This window comes from Rhopalosiphum padi, chromosome 4, assembly GCF_020882245.1.
Source record: "Rhopalosiphum padi isolate XX-2018 chromosome 4, ASM2088224v1, whole genome shotgun sequence".
Classification (NCBI taxonomy): domain Eukaryota; kingdom Metazoa; phylum Arthropoda; class Insecta; order Hemiptera; family Aphididae; genus Rhopalosiphum; species Rhopalosiphum padi.
In genome coordinates, this window is record NC_083600.1 from 10,339,597 (window position 1) to 10,358,810 (window position 19,214).

Genomic DNA, 19,214 nt, shown 5'->3' on the forward strand with positions numbered 1-19,214 from the left:
AAATAGAAATAAGCACAATTAAAACTTTAAAATATATATGACTATCAATGTTTGGTTGGGTCACGCAGGTCCAAAATACAGTTTTTCATTAATTTAATACAGCTTGTTAGTAATTTCGTATAATGTTTAAAAATTTCATAAGTCTGTGCCCATTAAGCAAAGCAAACATGATAAATCGCAGAGTACTGTAACTGTGAGAACTGTTTAAGGTATCACCACATGTGTCTAAACCCGTAGGAGTCATCATTATAAAAAAGTTAATTAAACTTAAGATATTATATGAAATTGAATTACAAAAAAATGTGTATTCTTTAAAAAAATATATTAATATGCATGAACAATTGTATTGGCCGTCAATTAGAATTTAGAATGATAGGAACTGGTATTTTATTAGTGGAATTAAAAGATACTTAACAAAATAAAATAATAATCTAGAGAAACACACAAAACGAACAAGCTGAAAAAACAATAATTTATTACTACAACCAAATGAACCAATACAAAAATAAAAAATATTTTTATATTTATGTCGATAAAAAAAAAACCAGTAAGATATAATGAATTGATCGTTTATTATACAAAATCATATTTATTAAAATATTGGATTAGTTTCTAGTTGTGTAGGTACCTATATGATAAACTGGAGTCGACTAAAAGTCATTCAAAATTATTCATACCCACTTAAAATATAAAATATACCGGCAATAGTCCGATTCCACTCATCACATATATTACATAAGTACCTACAAAGGAAACAAGATAACCGAATGTTATTTATTAAAACCTAATAGATCATTAGTATGCATTTCTAAAAAATGTAATAGTTTCTATGAAACCGTCTGTTTTATTAAATAATATATATATATAAGTATTTGACAAGGCAAGTATACTTAACGGCTAAATTTAATGGGTATATATTTTTCTAAATGATAAGCACGTGTACCATTAATCCAATCGTTATTTAAATCAATGTTACAACGTGACAATACCTCACAACAGTTTTTTTTTTTTTTTAATAAGTAGATAATTAATTAAATATCTACAATATCGAATTTGATTAACGGTTCGACATTTTAATGATTTTAACTTTTTTACCGCTATTTTAACTATTTACAATATTACGCGAAATCTAATTTACTAGGTATAATGTAGTATAATTGATGTAACTCATATTTAGATTAAATTTACTGCATAGATGCAATGACGCAAAAAAAAAAAATCCCATCAAGCAAACTCATTAAGTTTACAATGCAGCTGGTGATGTCGATCGCGGTCGGAGTAACAATTGACGCGTCAGATTACATGCGCTGGTTTTTTTGGAAAAACAAAAAAGTATAATAGTAAAAAAAAAAAAAAAAAAAATCTTTTTGACGTCGAGCCAACGCAATAAAAACGTGTGTAGAAATTTTTATACTATTATTATTATTACTACACAAACGGCTCATTTTTATAATATACGCGCGTTATACGCCCGTCGGCCGGCGCGACGGTGTGTCATTACTTCTTCTTGCCAACAAAACGCTGTGCGCCACCACAACTGCTGCACAGCGATTGTCACACACAGACACACACACACAGACACACGACAAGCGGACGGCGGCGGTACTTAACGGGCGGCGTACGTTAACAGTTTTATTAGAGCGATTCACGCACGTCGCTATTAATTACGGTCAAACGGGCTGCAATAACGATAAACAGCTAGCTAGACAAAACGACCCCGCGCTTTACACGCGTGTTTTGACAAAAATCCTGAGCTCGCGTTTTATTTAATTATTATTATTATTATTCGTTTTTACCCGACAGACGAGACGTATATTTTATATATATTATATAATAAATTATAATAATATACACAGAGAGGTCAAAAATAAACCGTTTCCGCCCCACAGCCGCCGGCCACAGAGTTGTGAAACAGATGTGTTGTACGACGGTGTTGTACTATATGGGCGAACCGCGTATACGGTTGCTACGCAGCAGGGCGGGTATCGTCGTCAAAGTTAAGGTGCTCTCGGAAAACGCGCGCGCGAGAGATACGTCTGGTGGTAGCGTCTGGCGGAAATCCTCCGGAGGCGAATGATACAATAATAACAACGGCAGCAACAACATAACTACGAAATAATACGATATCGTTTTGTTGTTGTTGTTATTATTATTATTATTATGCGCGTGGACGACGCAAGCCCCCGAGGAAGAATAATATGAATTGCATCTCGACGTGTACATAATATATATAATATAATAACATAATAATATCATAGCGAAGGCGACGCGCACAAAGGTATCTGAGTCTCAAAAGTGTCACGTGAATGAACTAATCTGGATGAGTTCAATCTCGGATAAAATGTTTCGAATTCCCAACACGTTTCAGACGCCTATACATTATGCCGTATACATAATAATAATATATGGTATTTATGGTATTCACTGATAACATTATTTTGACAACCTTGCGATTTTCCTATACACTCCACCTACTCTATACCTATAGCGTCTAACCTATAAACGATATTTTTAAAGGAATATTATAATAATATGCGCTTATGACTGCAAACGTTTTAAATTAATCATCAATATTTCAATTGAATTACTCATAGCTTACATACTCACACGCACTACCTGTACTTTTTATATGTTAAACTAAATTAAACTATACCATAATGTATTAAATAGCACAATAGCAGTTCGAAACGTGTTCGAAACGAATTTTAAAGATGTTAAATATTAAAATATATACTATAAATATATTTGGTTATGCAGCGCCACGGTTAAAAGTTTGTTTAACAGGGTAGTATAAATATACAGATATATGTATACATTTAATATCAGCTGTGGATTCTAGATGCAAAAATATGATATATTTTTTAATTTTTTAAAGTCATGGTATTTATTTGTATTAGGTCTGATAAATTCCACCTGCATACCTAGCTTAACACTCCTACGTTAAATGCAGCTATATTGACACAACTGACAAAAATCTCCTATCATCAATATACTGTACGTTTCGGTTGAGTAATTGAGAAAATTGAAATGGGAGTGGTCTCTAGTCTGTGCGGTGGCACCTATTATGATAATTTGCATAACATTTCATCGCACATTAACAATACTCAGGATTATCCCGATCATTTTTCATTAAAGGGTTACTTTATAGAATGAAACCATTAAAAAAAAAAAAAAAAAAATGATTCGTCGCACATAAACAAAACCTTTAATTCGAAATACGCGATACTGGTATAATTCACAATTATTATTGAAATATCGATTATATATTCTTTTGTCATGATACATTATATGTGTACGATGTACTTCTTATAAATATTTTTCATCATGAATTATGAAATATTTTTATTAGAGAATGAACAAATAAAAATAATTAGTAAATTGATAATTGAAAATTAATTTGAATGGGTAGGTAACTCAATTAACCGACCCAAACGTTATAACAAGCTTCATTATTATTATAATTATATGGCACACATAATAATTAAATAAATGAACAAACTTAATTTTATCAATATTCAACATCGATGTAAAATAATATAATTGCGTGTAAATATGATAAATATTTTAATGAACATTTATAGAAAATAAACGTAATACACAGTCGATGTAAAATTAAATCACATTAAACGTACAACAAGTAACAGCATCCAACTCTTCATATGGGGATAGTGTCGTGTCATTTTGTCCTACTACAACAATGTATTCAATAAGGGGAAAGGCGTACGGAGATTTATACAGCTTTCAGTGTCAACTCGCGGATACATACAAAACTGTCTGGCGGCGTCCGGATAAGTGCAAAACGCACTGGGGGACAGGATCCTGTTTGCAAATTAGCAAGTCCGTTTTTGCAAACACGATATTCACACGGCGGCAGTCACGACACACAATGCTCAGATTTATAAATCCTAATTTATTCTATTACTTTATTTTTATTTACTCTAACTAAACAAAAAAAATAATTTTTTTTAACTAAACTACCAACTTATTCTATTCACAAAAAATATTGACGTTTTAGTATTAAATTTATTTTACCCATTTAATGAAAATTGGATTACAGATGTCTTGTAAATATTAAATAAGACTTTTTCAATTTTCGATAAATCGTTATCTGGCTGTAAGATTAAATATTTGACAGTTCTTTAGTGACTTAAAAGCATACAGCCGCAGCTGTCAATCTATTTAGAACGATTTCCGTGTTCCTATTTTAGTACAAAAATTACAAATTTAATATATTTAAAAAAAATACTTTTCTGAAATAATTAAAACATTGAGATATACGTAGAATTATTTTCAATTTTTATTATTAGGTATACGCAAAATATTCACTGCTAATATAAGTAATGTAAGATAATCAAACGGGAAATGTAATTATCGATCACAAAAAATCGAATTTATAATATTTATTCAATTATTACATTAAAATTATTATTAGATATTTGAAATTATATATTAAACGACTAGTTTTAAAATTCAGTTGACCAAAAATATATACTTCACATATTTTACCGGTACATTCAATACAAAACCAAAACCATAGGTACAGTTATTAAATTACTTGATAAATGCAATACAATAGTTCAAAATTGATATAAACCATGAGTCTTATCCCAAAATATATATATGAATAGTGAAAACTGATGAATATTCTTTCTTTTTCTTTTAAAATTTGAATCGATATATTTTGAGAAAAAAAGGTGTATTACAACAGAGAAAAATAGAATATCTAGATAACGTTTAGAACATACCGACATACCTACATGCATGTTTCAATAGCCCCGAGTCATAAACTACCGACCCTAATAATTATATTGAGCCAACTGTGTAGTTTAGGTACGTGTATGTGTTTATACCTAACATTATGATGAGTAACAAAATTCCTACAGTGATCTTAAATAATTACCATCCCCTTCACTTGTCTGAGTGACTGAGCCATATACTCGTACTTACATGTCATTATATTTTTGAAATATCACGGGAATGTAACACCGCATAAAGTGATGAATTGTTGATACGGATAAAATTAAGCGGTTTTAAAGTTATAACTTTTCTCTAACTCAAAAATAATTTTTTTTAACCCGGAATTAAATAAAATACCTATTAAATACATAAATTTTTTGATTTATGAATCATAAGCATTAAGCATAACTCATTTGTTATTATAATAACTCATTATTGAACTATTTTGTAATGTATCTCAATAAAACAAACTTATTAACATTTAAGTACGTAAATCAATATTAAAGAAAAAATTACAAATGGTTACAAGTAGGTACATAATAATGTAATAATTGTATTGTTATAAAAAATAACATGTATATTGTAAAATGACATCAACAAGTACATCATATTTAACATTAACTAACATAATGTTAACTTGCTAATTCTAAATAGTAACATAACATTATGAGATATGAGTTATAATGAATAGTAAGATATCATGAACGCCAACACAAATGCAGACTGCCAAAACTATACTACTACTAAAACAATTTTATTTTATTCTGGAATATTTACAAGATAATTAATTCGACTGTCGTACAAATTGCATTTTATTAATTACTCACACACTTTTTAATTTTTATTTTGAACACTGAGAACAATAATATTTTTCAATAAACTTGTGTTTTATCGATTTTTAAATATACCTCAACTACATAAATATTTAAAAACTTAAAAACAAACTATAACAGAAATATACTTTATCACTTAAAATACCAAATAGCCAATAGGAAACATTTGTATAAATGATAACACAGTATAACACGAGTATACGGCGTACTAGTTGTTTTGCGTACATGATAAATTTAAAATATACATATCCTGGAAGATGGCTGTTGCATTGAGAAGAAATCGAAAAGTCTACACACGTGCGGACGTCATATCGTTAATAAACGGCCCTGTTATTTCTCACCTATGCAACCGGTTCACGCTGGCCAGCGTGACCGGAATCGATTCATAAATAAAGAGATTCCAAAACGAGGAGTACATAATATACAAAACACCCTGGGCCAGATGGGAAGAGGATAGCGAGTGTATGCTGCGGCTTGCGCGTATGCAAGAGAGATGGAGATGGGGAAAAAAATAACACGAAAACAGATTTTAATCTGATGTCCGTCTGCGTTTTTGTGATGCTGTACGCCTATACCATGGGGTACAGTCGTCGACTGTATAGCTTGCGGGGGTCAATGACAAAAAGAGAGAGAAATAACAATCCATCCATTGTTAAATCTCGACGATAGTCGATTCACGATTGCATGAAACTGAACGATTACAATCGAAATAATATATAGACCGAACTAGCCAATTCGATGTTCTGCAGTAGAGCCTATCAAAATCGGGGTCAGTAATATTATGGTCGTGATTTTAGTACAACTAGGTATAGTCTATAACCACTAATATTTAATTTTGTGTATAGTAAAAATATTCCAATTTGTTTTTTGTTTACCGACGATGGCGTCATAAAAGATATATGTATATATATATACTTAGGTAATTTAGTTATTTAATATTATATATCACTGTCAGATTAGCACAACTATATGTCTAATAATAATCATTGTCATAAGTATACTATGTAAATCATTTTATATAGTACACAATAAATACTTGTGGTACCTATATTTTGTAATCGCGTTAAAAAGTTAAACTGTTATAAAACTAACTAAATACGAGTCATAACAGCTTAAAAATAACAATATCTTTTATTATTAATAAAAAAAGATTACTATTGTGCATTGTTAACATGTAATCTTCACTTTCTATAGCTCTGTCAGGAAACTAATAGCCATAATTATTATTGATCTTTATAATAAGTACAGTTCGACCCTTCAGGTTATTTTTCAAGAAGAAATTAATTTTTCAGAACAGAGGTGTCAATTTAAATATGTGTTTTATTATCTTATAATTCATGAGATATTGAGAGCTAAAGAAAGGTTTATAAATAATGATACAAATTATTACTTATGAGTATTTAACATTCAAAAGCATCGACTATACGTCTATACCTGTGTACAATTATTGTTCAATAATCGTAATAATGTACAATACAACAATATACGAATTGGTCTCTTGCAACATGACCGATAACATTTTATAAGCACAATCAAAAATTTATTGCGTTTTCTTTATACATGAATAAATAATAAAATAATATAAAACTACAAAATAAATAAAATAATTTTTATTTTTTATAAGCTTCATGCTATTATTGTATTAGTTCTTACGTCAAAAATACAAACGGAAAGTAGATGTAAATACATCATACATCGTAAACGTTATAATTATATAATCATAATTTTATCAATACTTAACTTACTAAACTCAACATAATTTAACAGTGAATTTTTAATTATTAAATCAATCAAACCGATAAGTTTAACTAGTTTCGGAATACTGCAGGTCTGCAGAATAGTATAAATTCACAAACCATGAGAAATTGTTTTATAACTTTCTTATCTACATCTCAATATGTACCTACTCAAACGATTCGTCACCAATATCAACTGCAGTATGTCTACACGTAAATAAATCTTATATAATAAATAAACAATACAATTAAATAAATCTAATGTTTAAAATGTTGAACATAACATAGTCTTAGTGCAGATAATACTTAAAATTTATAACGATATTTTAATTTAAGTAATATAATTGAATACTTAATTATTATTTATTATCTATAGAACCTAAAATAAATTATAAGCAGTAAAGCAATAATATTATTATTTAACGCTTAATATAATTCAAAGTTATTTTTTAGTCATAAAAAAATAAAATTTACTACACACGTATTTTAAACATTGAATTTATTTTTAATTAATTATTTTTCTATACTTTCTAAATAATGTATGAATAGCTATTGATTTATTGAAATATAGTAAATAACTGTTTTTTTGCTGAATTTGTTTTTCTTGTTATACTTAGTATAACATACTTAAAAAAAATGTATCGTCTAAAATTCATATTTATAACGAAAGGATGGACAAAAGAAAATTACTGTACTGTGTTGTGCAAATATGCTTGTAAACTTGATTAACATTACCTATAATTGGCTAATTGATAGGTTTATCGTATACACACTCTAAATATAATATTATGTTTGGTATGCGGTCAATCACGAATGGTTTTTCGTATAATAATATTATCCTATTATATATTATTATTATAGAAGGTATATATTTGATGTTGTAGGAGTAAACAATTAATAGCAATAATTCACTGATTTCACGCAGATAAAGATAAGCCGAACTATACGGTAGTAGCTACAGTAATTACTAGGTACCTATAATATTGGACACATTGACATTTAATGATTATTGAGGTTTTTACGACAACAGCTAACTATAGATGTTACTATAGTAGTGAAGTTATCGTATAATTGAGCCACCGAGGTATGTGTATTATAATACTTATTCCCGTTATGGTTCGAATTATATTATTTTTTTATATACATAAAATATTTGGTGACTTGTTAAACACGCTCATCCTTTTTTTTATGCATTTGTTAAATTATATTACGTGTGATTAACTGATAATTTACTAAATCTAATAAAATAATCATCGGACAGTGCACATCTATCAATCAGTATATTTTAGTGAATCCCGACATAAAGCGAGTAGTCTAAAATTGAAAGTCCACAATACGGATTTAAAAAGTGGGTACTTTGTATACATAAAAATAATGTATAATTAAGTTTGCCGGTTTGCCTTATTACAACAGTGGTATGAATATGTTTTCCTAGAAGCGAATAGAAGTAAAAAATATAATGGAAAGTCAAGTTTTGGATCAATTCATTTTTAAATCAAATATTCTATATGAAATTAACTATCTGTTGATTTTTTTGTATCTAAGAAGTATATTTTCCAAGTCTGTACGATAAAAATAAAGTAACCGCCAAACTCCAGTTTGAAAACAAAAATATTAGGTAATTTTTACTCATTATAATGATTTGAAATTGGTACAAAGGATGTTTGAGAGACAATAAGATACTATCTATAGTTCTATACTTACTTATTAGTAGGTATATAATAATAATCTACAAAAAAATTGTGTTATATTTTTATAAAAATAGGAACTAGCGTGTCTTTATTACTAAGGTTTAACTTGGAGTAGTTAGATCTATCAAACTTATCTAGTAACTAGATTTAGATATACACATAAATTGTAATAATATTATATAAATACAATTAATTCAAAGTAACGCCAACCAAGCGTTAACCCAACGTCCCAACTGTATTAACATAATCATCCATCTAAAAGGATACAAGGAACAAAGTGAATAATATAGTGAGTACTAAGTTGACATAATGATATATTATATATCTAATGGTAATAACTAATAAGACAGTAAGACACCTCACTAGCTTATTACCTTGACGTGCCATTCTCGGCTTGTAACTCTGGGGAAACAGCAGAAGCGTTTTGTCGGGCCGGATATTATGAGATTCGCAATAAACCTAACGTACAAGACTCGTTCCACTGCATTTTCGTAGTACCTATTATACACCACCATAATACTTAAAACGTACTCGCCAACGACAACAAGAAAAAACGTTTGATCGAGAATCGAACTGCATGACGTTTACATGAAGGAAAACGCCGGACTTGAGTGACAAACGTGTTTTTAAAATATCGACTAAAAATATCGTGGTTATTACCTGTTCGTAAATATACCGTATAAGTATAATATAGATCACAGTCGAGATTACTATATACCGTCCGTGTGGTTTACGTTTTTTTTTTCGCAAGCGTGTAACTATGACATTTTCCATCGGTCAGCTTAAAAGGAAAACAACGACCGTTTTTTAGCATAGATCTATAAAGATGTTTATAGGTCTATGTTTTCCACACGTGTGCACCGTTTTCGTGTCGCTATCCGTGAACGTGATGGAATTCTGGCGAAACAAGTCTCTTATGCGTATATTTAAGTCCCTTCCGGAACCACGAAACGTGTGCCCAGTTTTCTAAAGATTACGAACCTAGTTAAGTGTTCGGTTAGCTGTTATTGTGAGACGGAAATCAGTCACATGTGCATGATGATATTATTCACAGGTACCTGGTATTAGAACGACATTCGACCGTTATTTAGAATTTATCGCAGTTTCACATCATTGTATAATGTGTTGCGTGGGCAAGTAAAATCCAAATAAAACCTTGATAAAATAATGAAGTGAACGTTAAAGATATTTAAAAGGATATTTGAAAATAAATTTATTTCGACATTGACTATACGGTACATAACGGGCTGTGCATGCCCTATGGGTTTGTTTTATAAGTATATAACATTTACAAACTATTTTTTTTACATTGAAAAATTAACATGTATAGTGATAAATAGGAGGGGTGGAAAAAATATGAATACGTAATCTTATCTGTATTCGACCTCCGCATCGCGCATATTGTAAGGATACAATGTTCATATCTCTTTAAAAATAAATCGAAATTTAAGATAAAACATATCGATCGAATGAACTAATGAGGCACTTACGTTTACATTCGTTGGGATCGCGAACAGTAGCCCTGGCCCAGGGCCTGTCGAAATGGAATGGCTTGCACCGTTCGCAGTCTCGTCCAGCGGTGTTGTGCTTGCAATCGCATACCAGCGCACCCCCGGGGCCCGACGGTATGCACTTGGACGCGTGTCCGTTGCACTTGCACCGGCCGCCCACGGACAAGTCGGACACCGCATAGTGGTACGTGCGGCCGGCGGCGGACGACGACGCGGTCGTCACCGGCGCGGCCACGGTGGTCTTCTCGGGTTCGTGTCCCTGCAACTCCTGGTCCGGGTTCAGCATGAGCAAATCGGCGCCCGTCTTGTTGCCTTTCAGCGGTTCGTCCGAATCCGATTTCTGGTCCGTTTCGGCGCCGGCGAGGCTGGACGCCGTGCTGGTGGTGGTGCTGGTGGTGGTGCTGCCGGCGGCGGCGGCGGCGGCGGCCGAGTCCGGTGGCGCGGACGGGAAGTGCAACCGGTTGAATATTATCTTCAGGTCGGTGGCCGTCACCCAGTCCTGGAGGACGGGGCTGTTGTCGAAGTCGATGGCGCTGGGCCGGCCCTCGAGCGTGCTGAACGCGACCCGCGACGCCGACGACCCGGCCCCGTTGAACCGGTGCGAGTCGGTGCACAGGGCCTCCTGCTCGTTGGCCTTGGTGATGACCATCCGGTTGGGGCGGCCGTACACCTTGCGGCACTGTCCCGAGTAGAACTGGAACGGTTGCCACGTCTTGCCGTAGTCCATGCTCTTGTAAATGGCAATCGAGTCCGGTTTGGCCGCTTTCGGGCAGAACTGCAGGTTGACGTACGTCAGCTCGTACTTCTTGCCCAGCGACAGGGTGAGCGTCACGTTGTCGGGCGGCGGCAGGGCGGACGCCGGGTCCACCGGTTGCGCGGACAGCGTCTCGGACCGCCAGCACGTGGCGTTGTACGGGTTGTTCGGGTCGGTCAGGTGGGCGGCCGGGTGGCGGCGCTTGGGCTGCGAGTCGTCGCACGTGTGACAGACGCCCTGGGACGTGGGGCCCGGCTCGCAGTACCGCTCGGGGCCGTTGACGCCGCACGTGCTGGTCGCCTCCACGTGACCGCCGTAAGCGGCGTTGACGAAGTCGGGCACGCACCGGCGGGCCCGGTCGCCGTCGTAGCACAGGTCCGTCGACGCGTCCGACTGGTCGGCGGCGGCGGCGGGCGACCACGAGACGATCGCGAGACACGCGACGACGGCGACGCACACCATCATCGCCATGTGATTTTTATTCGTTTCTCGCGGCGTTCCTCTCTCTCGCGCGCGCGTATACAACGCTGTCGGTGTTGTCGTGTAGTGACGGAGACTATATACTCGCGAATTCAGCGGGACACCCGAAGAGCACAGCCCATTTAACCGATATATCGTTATTATACTGTCTGTAGATATTATTATATTTTACGTATTTTTACGCGCAGTTGGCCGGACGCCAGCCGTACATTCCCCCCGCGCACGGGGTGGCCGTGGTGGTTATAAGTAGGTAGTATAATTTACGTGCACTATATATGATAATAATATATAGTCAATCGTATACGTTAATATTATACGAAGAGCGGCGGCGGCGGCGGCGGCGGCGGCGGTATATAAATCGCGATGCACACACTCGAAACACTGTTGTACGCACGCACGCACATGCACTGCGGTATATTATAATATTGTACACGGCCGTTCTGCTTGTGTTCTCGTTGCACGCGCGCGGACCACGACGGTGATACACGGGACCGGAGACTGACTGACTGCCGCGATCTCGGGCGGCAGACACGGTGCCGCGCGTCTAGCGCGCGCGGCCGGGGCGGAGCGGGACTCGTGCGCTCCAATCGGGTGGAAAATGGTCCGCTGTAGTGGGGCTGCTGCCGGCCGGTCGTCGCGCGGCCGGCGGGAGAGGTGATATTGGCAATCGGGCAAATCTGCCGTTCGGTTATAGGTAGGTAGGTAGGTGCCTATACTTCTTCTGCTTCCGATTCTGCCTCTGCTCTACAATATTATGTTCATATGCCGCTTTTTCTTCGTTTCCTTGAAAACGTGTACAACATTATCGTTTTATGTATATGCCTGTGCAATGTATTTACACGTAATGGTATACGTACATAGTGTTGAGAGACGCGACCCGACTGCAGAACCGACTGAATCGCGCGAATCAAACGTGCAGACTTTGTGAAAATAAAGAGATGATACAAATATTTAAAAAACAACGACGTCGTTATTGGCATGATTTGTCGAAATCAGTAAGCTTGCGCGCACAATTATTTCTGCTGTGTTTAGTGGTGTAGACACCTTATCAGTGTGCATGCGACTACAATCATTAATAATTATTTATTTTGTAATTTGTACAATCCCTGATGAATAATTGATATTTGATTTTTTTATACTTAATAAATACAAATTTTAAAAATATGTCTTTTTAGCTATATAGTATTGTATTCAATAATGTTGTCCTCCATTTGATATTGTATCTATTTAAACATGTCGTATCAATGCTGCAATATTTAATAAGACCTTAATGAAATCGAATAATGGAGAGAAAATATAATAAGCACTATATAGTGACAGCTAACGCCTGTATACGACATTTCAGTACTTAAATTATGCGAAATTAATAAATTAAAGGATTTAATATTAGTCCAAATACATACCTACATTATTACTTTACAAGAATAACTCGTGTTATTTACTTTTATTGAAAATAATTTTAATAGTGTTTTTAATATTTTACAAGCGGTTATTCGTTATTCGCGTTAAACATACAAAATATAATTTGTTGAAAATTGAAAAGTTATACATTGTTAAAATGTACGTAAAGGTTTAAACTACATAGGTACCGATTTTACATAATGTCATTATTCGATTGTCTTTAAAGTAATTTAAAATAGTTGTCAGAAGTATAATTTGTGCATGCAGAAGTTTCTTAATTGTTCTCAAACAATAACAATGACATAAAACTGTGACCAACTTTCGACACTTATAATAAATTAATAATATAAATATTGTATTTGTACATAAAATATATGAATTAAAATAACCGCTTAGCTTTTAATCATTGAGCGTTGAGTTTTGGTTGGTATATAATTTAAATTATTTTCGCTGAATTATTTAACTTTGTTGTTTGAACAATATTTCTTATTAAATATTAACCTTATATCCATTACCTATATATAACTATTTACTAACTAGATAATTTTATTCGTATTATTTATTACGTCTGTCTTGCATATTAAATTAAGTTCTTACACAATATTGTCAATATTATATTATCGTCAGATAGGTACTTCTGATACATCCTACTCATTAGGTATAATTATTATAATATTATTATTTTAAATTAGAAATGTATTAATATATATATTATCATTGATTATAAATAACGATTTATAATCATTGATATTATATATACTATATAATAATATGGTGTGATTTAGTGCATAAATTATTGCTTATGTTGGGCAACTAAATTTTCTGAGAATATACGATATGTCGATTTTACTAAGTACGGTGCTGCAGCAGCATAAGGGCATTACCATAACAATTACAGGTAATTTTACCTGGTCCAGGCTTGGAACAACGACTGCAACGCGTCGACGACGAATGTTCGGAAAACATAAAATACTACGCTATACCGCCGACCACCGTGGATCACATGTACATAGTCCGTAGAGCGTCGTCCGCTGTGTAATGTAGGCTAAATCATATAGATCCTATTGATGACGACATAATATTAATAAGTTGATCGATACAGTTATCGATACACTTTATTAAATAAATACTGTATAAAGTTTAAAAAAAATGCCGGTAGCATTTAAAGCAGTAATTAGTTTTTTTCTAATCATCAAAATTCTTAATTTTTCAAAAGTTTATCTATATAGGTAGCCGATATTTTGAGATTTAAGATCTTGTTTATTTTATAATATTATTTATACCTTTATTGTATGTATACAAGAATGTCTGACTATACACAATACGACACACACTACAGTAGCTGTACCTACCTAGTTCATAATGTATGTTACCATAGATGACATTGTATAGTTACAGCAACAGGTTACGATTTCAAAATCATTGTAAACGCATGAATATAGTTGTTTTTATGATAATTTAGTTAATTCAAATCCATTTCACTAACATTGTTTATCTCAGGTATATAGTTTTAGCCAGAACCTAAAATATTTTATCTAATATTTCATTTTTTAAATATCTCAAGGATTAAATTATAACAAAACCAATTACCGTAAACACGTACATATTTTGATTTTGTACAATCGTTAAGTTGTAACTACAGTTATAATTCTAACACATAACACATATTGTTATCTTGTGCTAATTTTAGTTTAAAATGTGTAAATATATAAATATATTACACTCTTAACACAATAAATCTACAAAACTAGGTACATGTACTGCGCTTAACTAATCATAATAGAACATATGATTATATTATTATATATTTAATCTAAGGAAAAAAAATAAACAGATAGTTGTAAAATAAATTTTAACAATAAAAAAACGTATAATCTTCAAAAAGTATATCTATATATAGGATAGGTACTTACTTACGTACGTAATAACTACCACCCTAAAATTTACTTAATATCTAAGTTGATATATATTATTTGTTTACAATTCACAGGTTTTAAAACAAATATGGAAAAATTTGATTTTTGTATCAATTCAACTTTTGTCAATTATTTATATTTTATTTTTATAGATTAATACGTACATTATAATCTATACATATGGCACAATAACTGAAATTATTATTTTAAAAGTAAAAAATAAATAATAATGATTAATGACATAGGTGTATGTTTAATAATTTAAAGTTCGGTTCGACCCATCACTAATAGATACATATCATACTATCATCAAATCCGATTCATATTAAATTTAAGCTATATGTGAGTAAACTTACTAAAATCGAATTGACAATTAGAACTAATAAAAATAGTGGTCACAAAATAATAAAATTTAGTTTCAAATGTTATCTTTTAATGATTGCTCTTTTTCATCTCTGCAGAACATTATTACTTCAATGTCGTGTGTCTATATATGCACATAGATACCATGATAATTTAAGATACCTCATTTTTATTAATTTAGAAAGTATTTAACGATACATTTAAAAAAATAAATCGTAAATACTACTCTATTACACAGTGATTTTTAAAAAATACTCACTAATAGAAATCAATACTAGATTTTATTAAACGTTCCTTCTAATAACAATCTAACATATTTAGATAAAAAAAAATATTTTTTCCTCTAACCCTTAAGGCTTAAATGTTAAACAAACAATATTTTTGAAAAACACAATTATTAAGTATATAAGCTGTGAGTGTGTAATTTATACATAATAACATTGGTAGTATATCTATATTATATCATTTATATCCTATGGGTAATTCATAAATACAACTATGCTGTCTAAAACTATAAGTTTTTAAAAATATATGTATATAATAGATATAAGATAGGTATCTACACATAATACCTCCTCTAGTTGCGTCATGTATGGGCGGAAGAGTATAAGTAAAAAAAAATATAACGAGACTATAGGAATATCATTTATGAAACAATTTTACTAATAGATAATTAAAGACGTTTATAATTAGGGCGTATCAATTTATTGGTGACTTCATACTTTAAAATGTGATGTAACATTGAAAAAAAATAACACACAAATTTTTACAATAGATAACATTATTCTTAAGAAATATAAATAAAAATTAAATCTAAACATACTCATAGTTATAACATATTTTTAACACATAAACAAATTAATAATTCAATTCATTTTTATAAACCATCTAATGCCCTAAATACAAAATAAAAATAAATACCTATAGGCCGCAGTTATGTCACCTAGACATAATATGTACATATATTATTTATAGAGATTATATATACTATATATAGAGTATACCTATATTCTATATATTATACAACAAAAAAGTCAAATCGATTACCGCTTAAAATGACTAAATGTGTGTATTACTTAATGTAGTAATACAAATTTTATTTTTATTTAACAACGTTTTTTTTTTTATTTCCTACGGAATTGACATAACTGTTTATACAAACATAATTCCATAGTAAATATTTTAAATCCACCGTAAACCTAACATTATTATTGTCTATTGATAACATTGCTTACTATTTTACTAATTTACAACTTAATTCCGAAAATATGAATGCAACATAATATGACCATTCAAAAAAAAAAACATGACATCATGCAATTTCTAAAGTACCTAAGTAGATATTGTTAATTATAATACGTAACAAGAGATTACAATAATTTCAATGTGAAGTATGAAGTATATAATATATTATTATAGTACATTTGTATATTAAAAGTGACAAATTAAGACTGTTGAAACAAAAAATTTGGAATATTGTTAATCATTTATTATTATACATGCGTATACATTAATACTAGGTGATGTGACAGACCTAAAATCACTTAAAATTTTATATTATTTCAAATACTTCTTAAATTTGCCACCTAAACCTACTAATTTATTAATGTAAATTGTTAAAAACCGAAATATTTTATCAAGTACCTACTACTAATGATCCTATTCAAAATATTTATAGTTTGTAGATAGATATTCATTAATTTTTTTATTACGTTAAATATATAGGAAAAATATTAAATTTAAAGTTTAAAAATTAATATAATATATATATATATATATATACTAATTACTAGCTGTCCCCGTGCACTTCATAGCCCTTACAAAATTCACACGCGTTAAGTTTGGTTGCCTATAATACTAACAATGCAATTAATAGTAGTTGTTTTTCAAAAAGTTAGTGTCATGAAACCCTGATCTTTAGATTAAGTTAATGATTATTATTTACCATTATTAACATTAATTTATTTAATTTAAGCTTATACTTCATAAACACTATAAATCATGCTTTTATATGATAATTTTGACTCATATTACATTTAGCGTAAGGATAAAAACTATTTTTGGTTTTCTGAATTGGTGTATAAATGATATCTCTGACATACCTATTAATTTTACATAACTGCCCCGCCTACAGTTGCATTTTTAGCTGTAAACCCGCGGGCCGCACAATATGTATATGTATATTTATAGGTATACAATTTATACAATTTACACAGTTTACACGTTTATTTTAATTAATAGATAACTCACTAACTCAGAAGTTTTTAACTTAGACAAATGCTATTGCGATAGTAACCTTCACCGTGATATACTCTTTCGTTAAAATAAAATCAAGAAGATCTGATAAGTAGTTCCAAAGTTTATCCTGTACAAAGATTTTCATTTCACATTTATATTGTTAGATGTGTGTATAAAATTGAAAAAATAATTATGTTTTGAATAATTTTTTTTTAATGTTGATTCTAAGGATTCTGAAATAAAAATATAAAATTAAATGTGTTCTACATAACTCAGAAAAGAAGTTAATAAATTCATACCTACATTCAAAATGGTAATCGGACTTCAGAAAATACTTAATCTTAATAGTGTTCTAATGGCCAAACCTTCTAGTTATTGGTCTAAAACCACATATATAGCTTTCCAAGGTTAGGTAGATGGTTTTAATTAAACAGAATAATTGAGAAATTGATAAATAAGATCATAATATAGACAAGTCCATTTAAGTTTGTCTTTAACGGATAATATTGAAATTAAAAATTAATAAATGAGTAGTACCTACCTCATAAGTAACAACGAGCAACTTTAAAAATATAATCCAAAACACACGATTATAAATGGGCCGCAACAATAATCATTAGTGCTTATGATTTTATACCCTAAAAAGCCTCCAAATATATTTTACAAAAATGAAACTACTAAAGTACTAAGTATAATGCATTGGATTTTTTTGTATTTTAAATAGGTAATTTATTTTTAAAGTAGGTACTTATCTTAATTTTATCCTATTATCTTGAAGAAAAAAATTGTTTCGATTTTGTTAACCTGTTATATAAATTATTATATAGATAAGATCTACGCCCGCAGGTTGCATATTATAGCATTTTACATTTATTTAATAAATTAATATAATAATTAATTATAATTTAATATTGTTCTATACTTCTATAGTATTACTTTTATAAAACAATTACTTGCTACTAAGGAGGTATATATTAAATGGACGTTATATCCATATGTGTAGTCTCTATATCTTACTAACGTACATCATAGCAACATTGCGTTCAGCAGATCACGTTTTATGTTTTAGCTTTAATATTGGAATCAATTTACCTTTTATCAAACTTAAAAGTAAGAATATATCTAGGACAATATGTCATATGCTTTTATTAATATTGTCATTTTAAAGTTAGTTATAGCTATATATAAAATATTACAACTTTAAAATGTTCTTAACTCACTCTTATATAAAGTTTGCGAAAAAAAATTAAAACATTATTTTTATTTATTTATGAAAATTTACAAATAGTGCATGCGCCATGCTCCGCAACAATAAGTAAGTACCTAAGAACATTTTTAATATACTTACCTATAATCTATACAATAAATAAACAATTAGGTATATAATTTTTATTTAAGGTTAAGGTCGATAAGGACAATCATTTAGTGATAAAACTCATATGTGATAAAAAGAAATATTTGTTTAAGGCTTAAATTTAACACTTTCTTGGTAGGTAGGTACTACAATAATTATTATAGGTATATTAGACATTATTATAAATTTATAAAAGTAAT

The 19,214-nt window shown here is 31.2% G+C and overlaps 1 protein-coding gene across 1 annotated transcript in view; it reads right to left on the reverse strand.

Annotated features, from left to right (window-relative positions):
• Positions 1-12,258, reverse strand: part of LOC132929001 (netrin-B-like) — a 73,387-nt gene extending 61,129 nt beyond the window's left edge. The window contains exon 1 of the mRNA XM_060994015.1: positions 10,488-12,258. Within this exon, the coding sequence (XP_060849998.1) occupies positions 10,488-11,733 (1,246 nt within the window). The 5' untranslated portion in view covers positions 11,734-12,258. The remainder of the gene's footprint in view (positions 1-10,487) is intronic.
• Between the last annotated feature and the right edge of the window lie 6,956 nt (positions 12,259-19,214).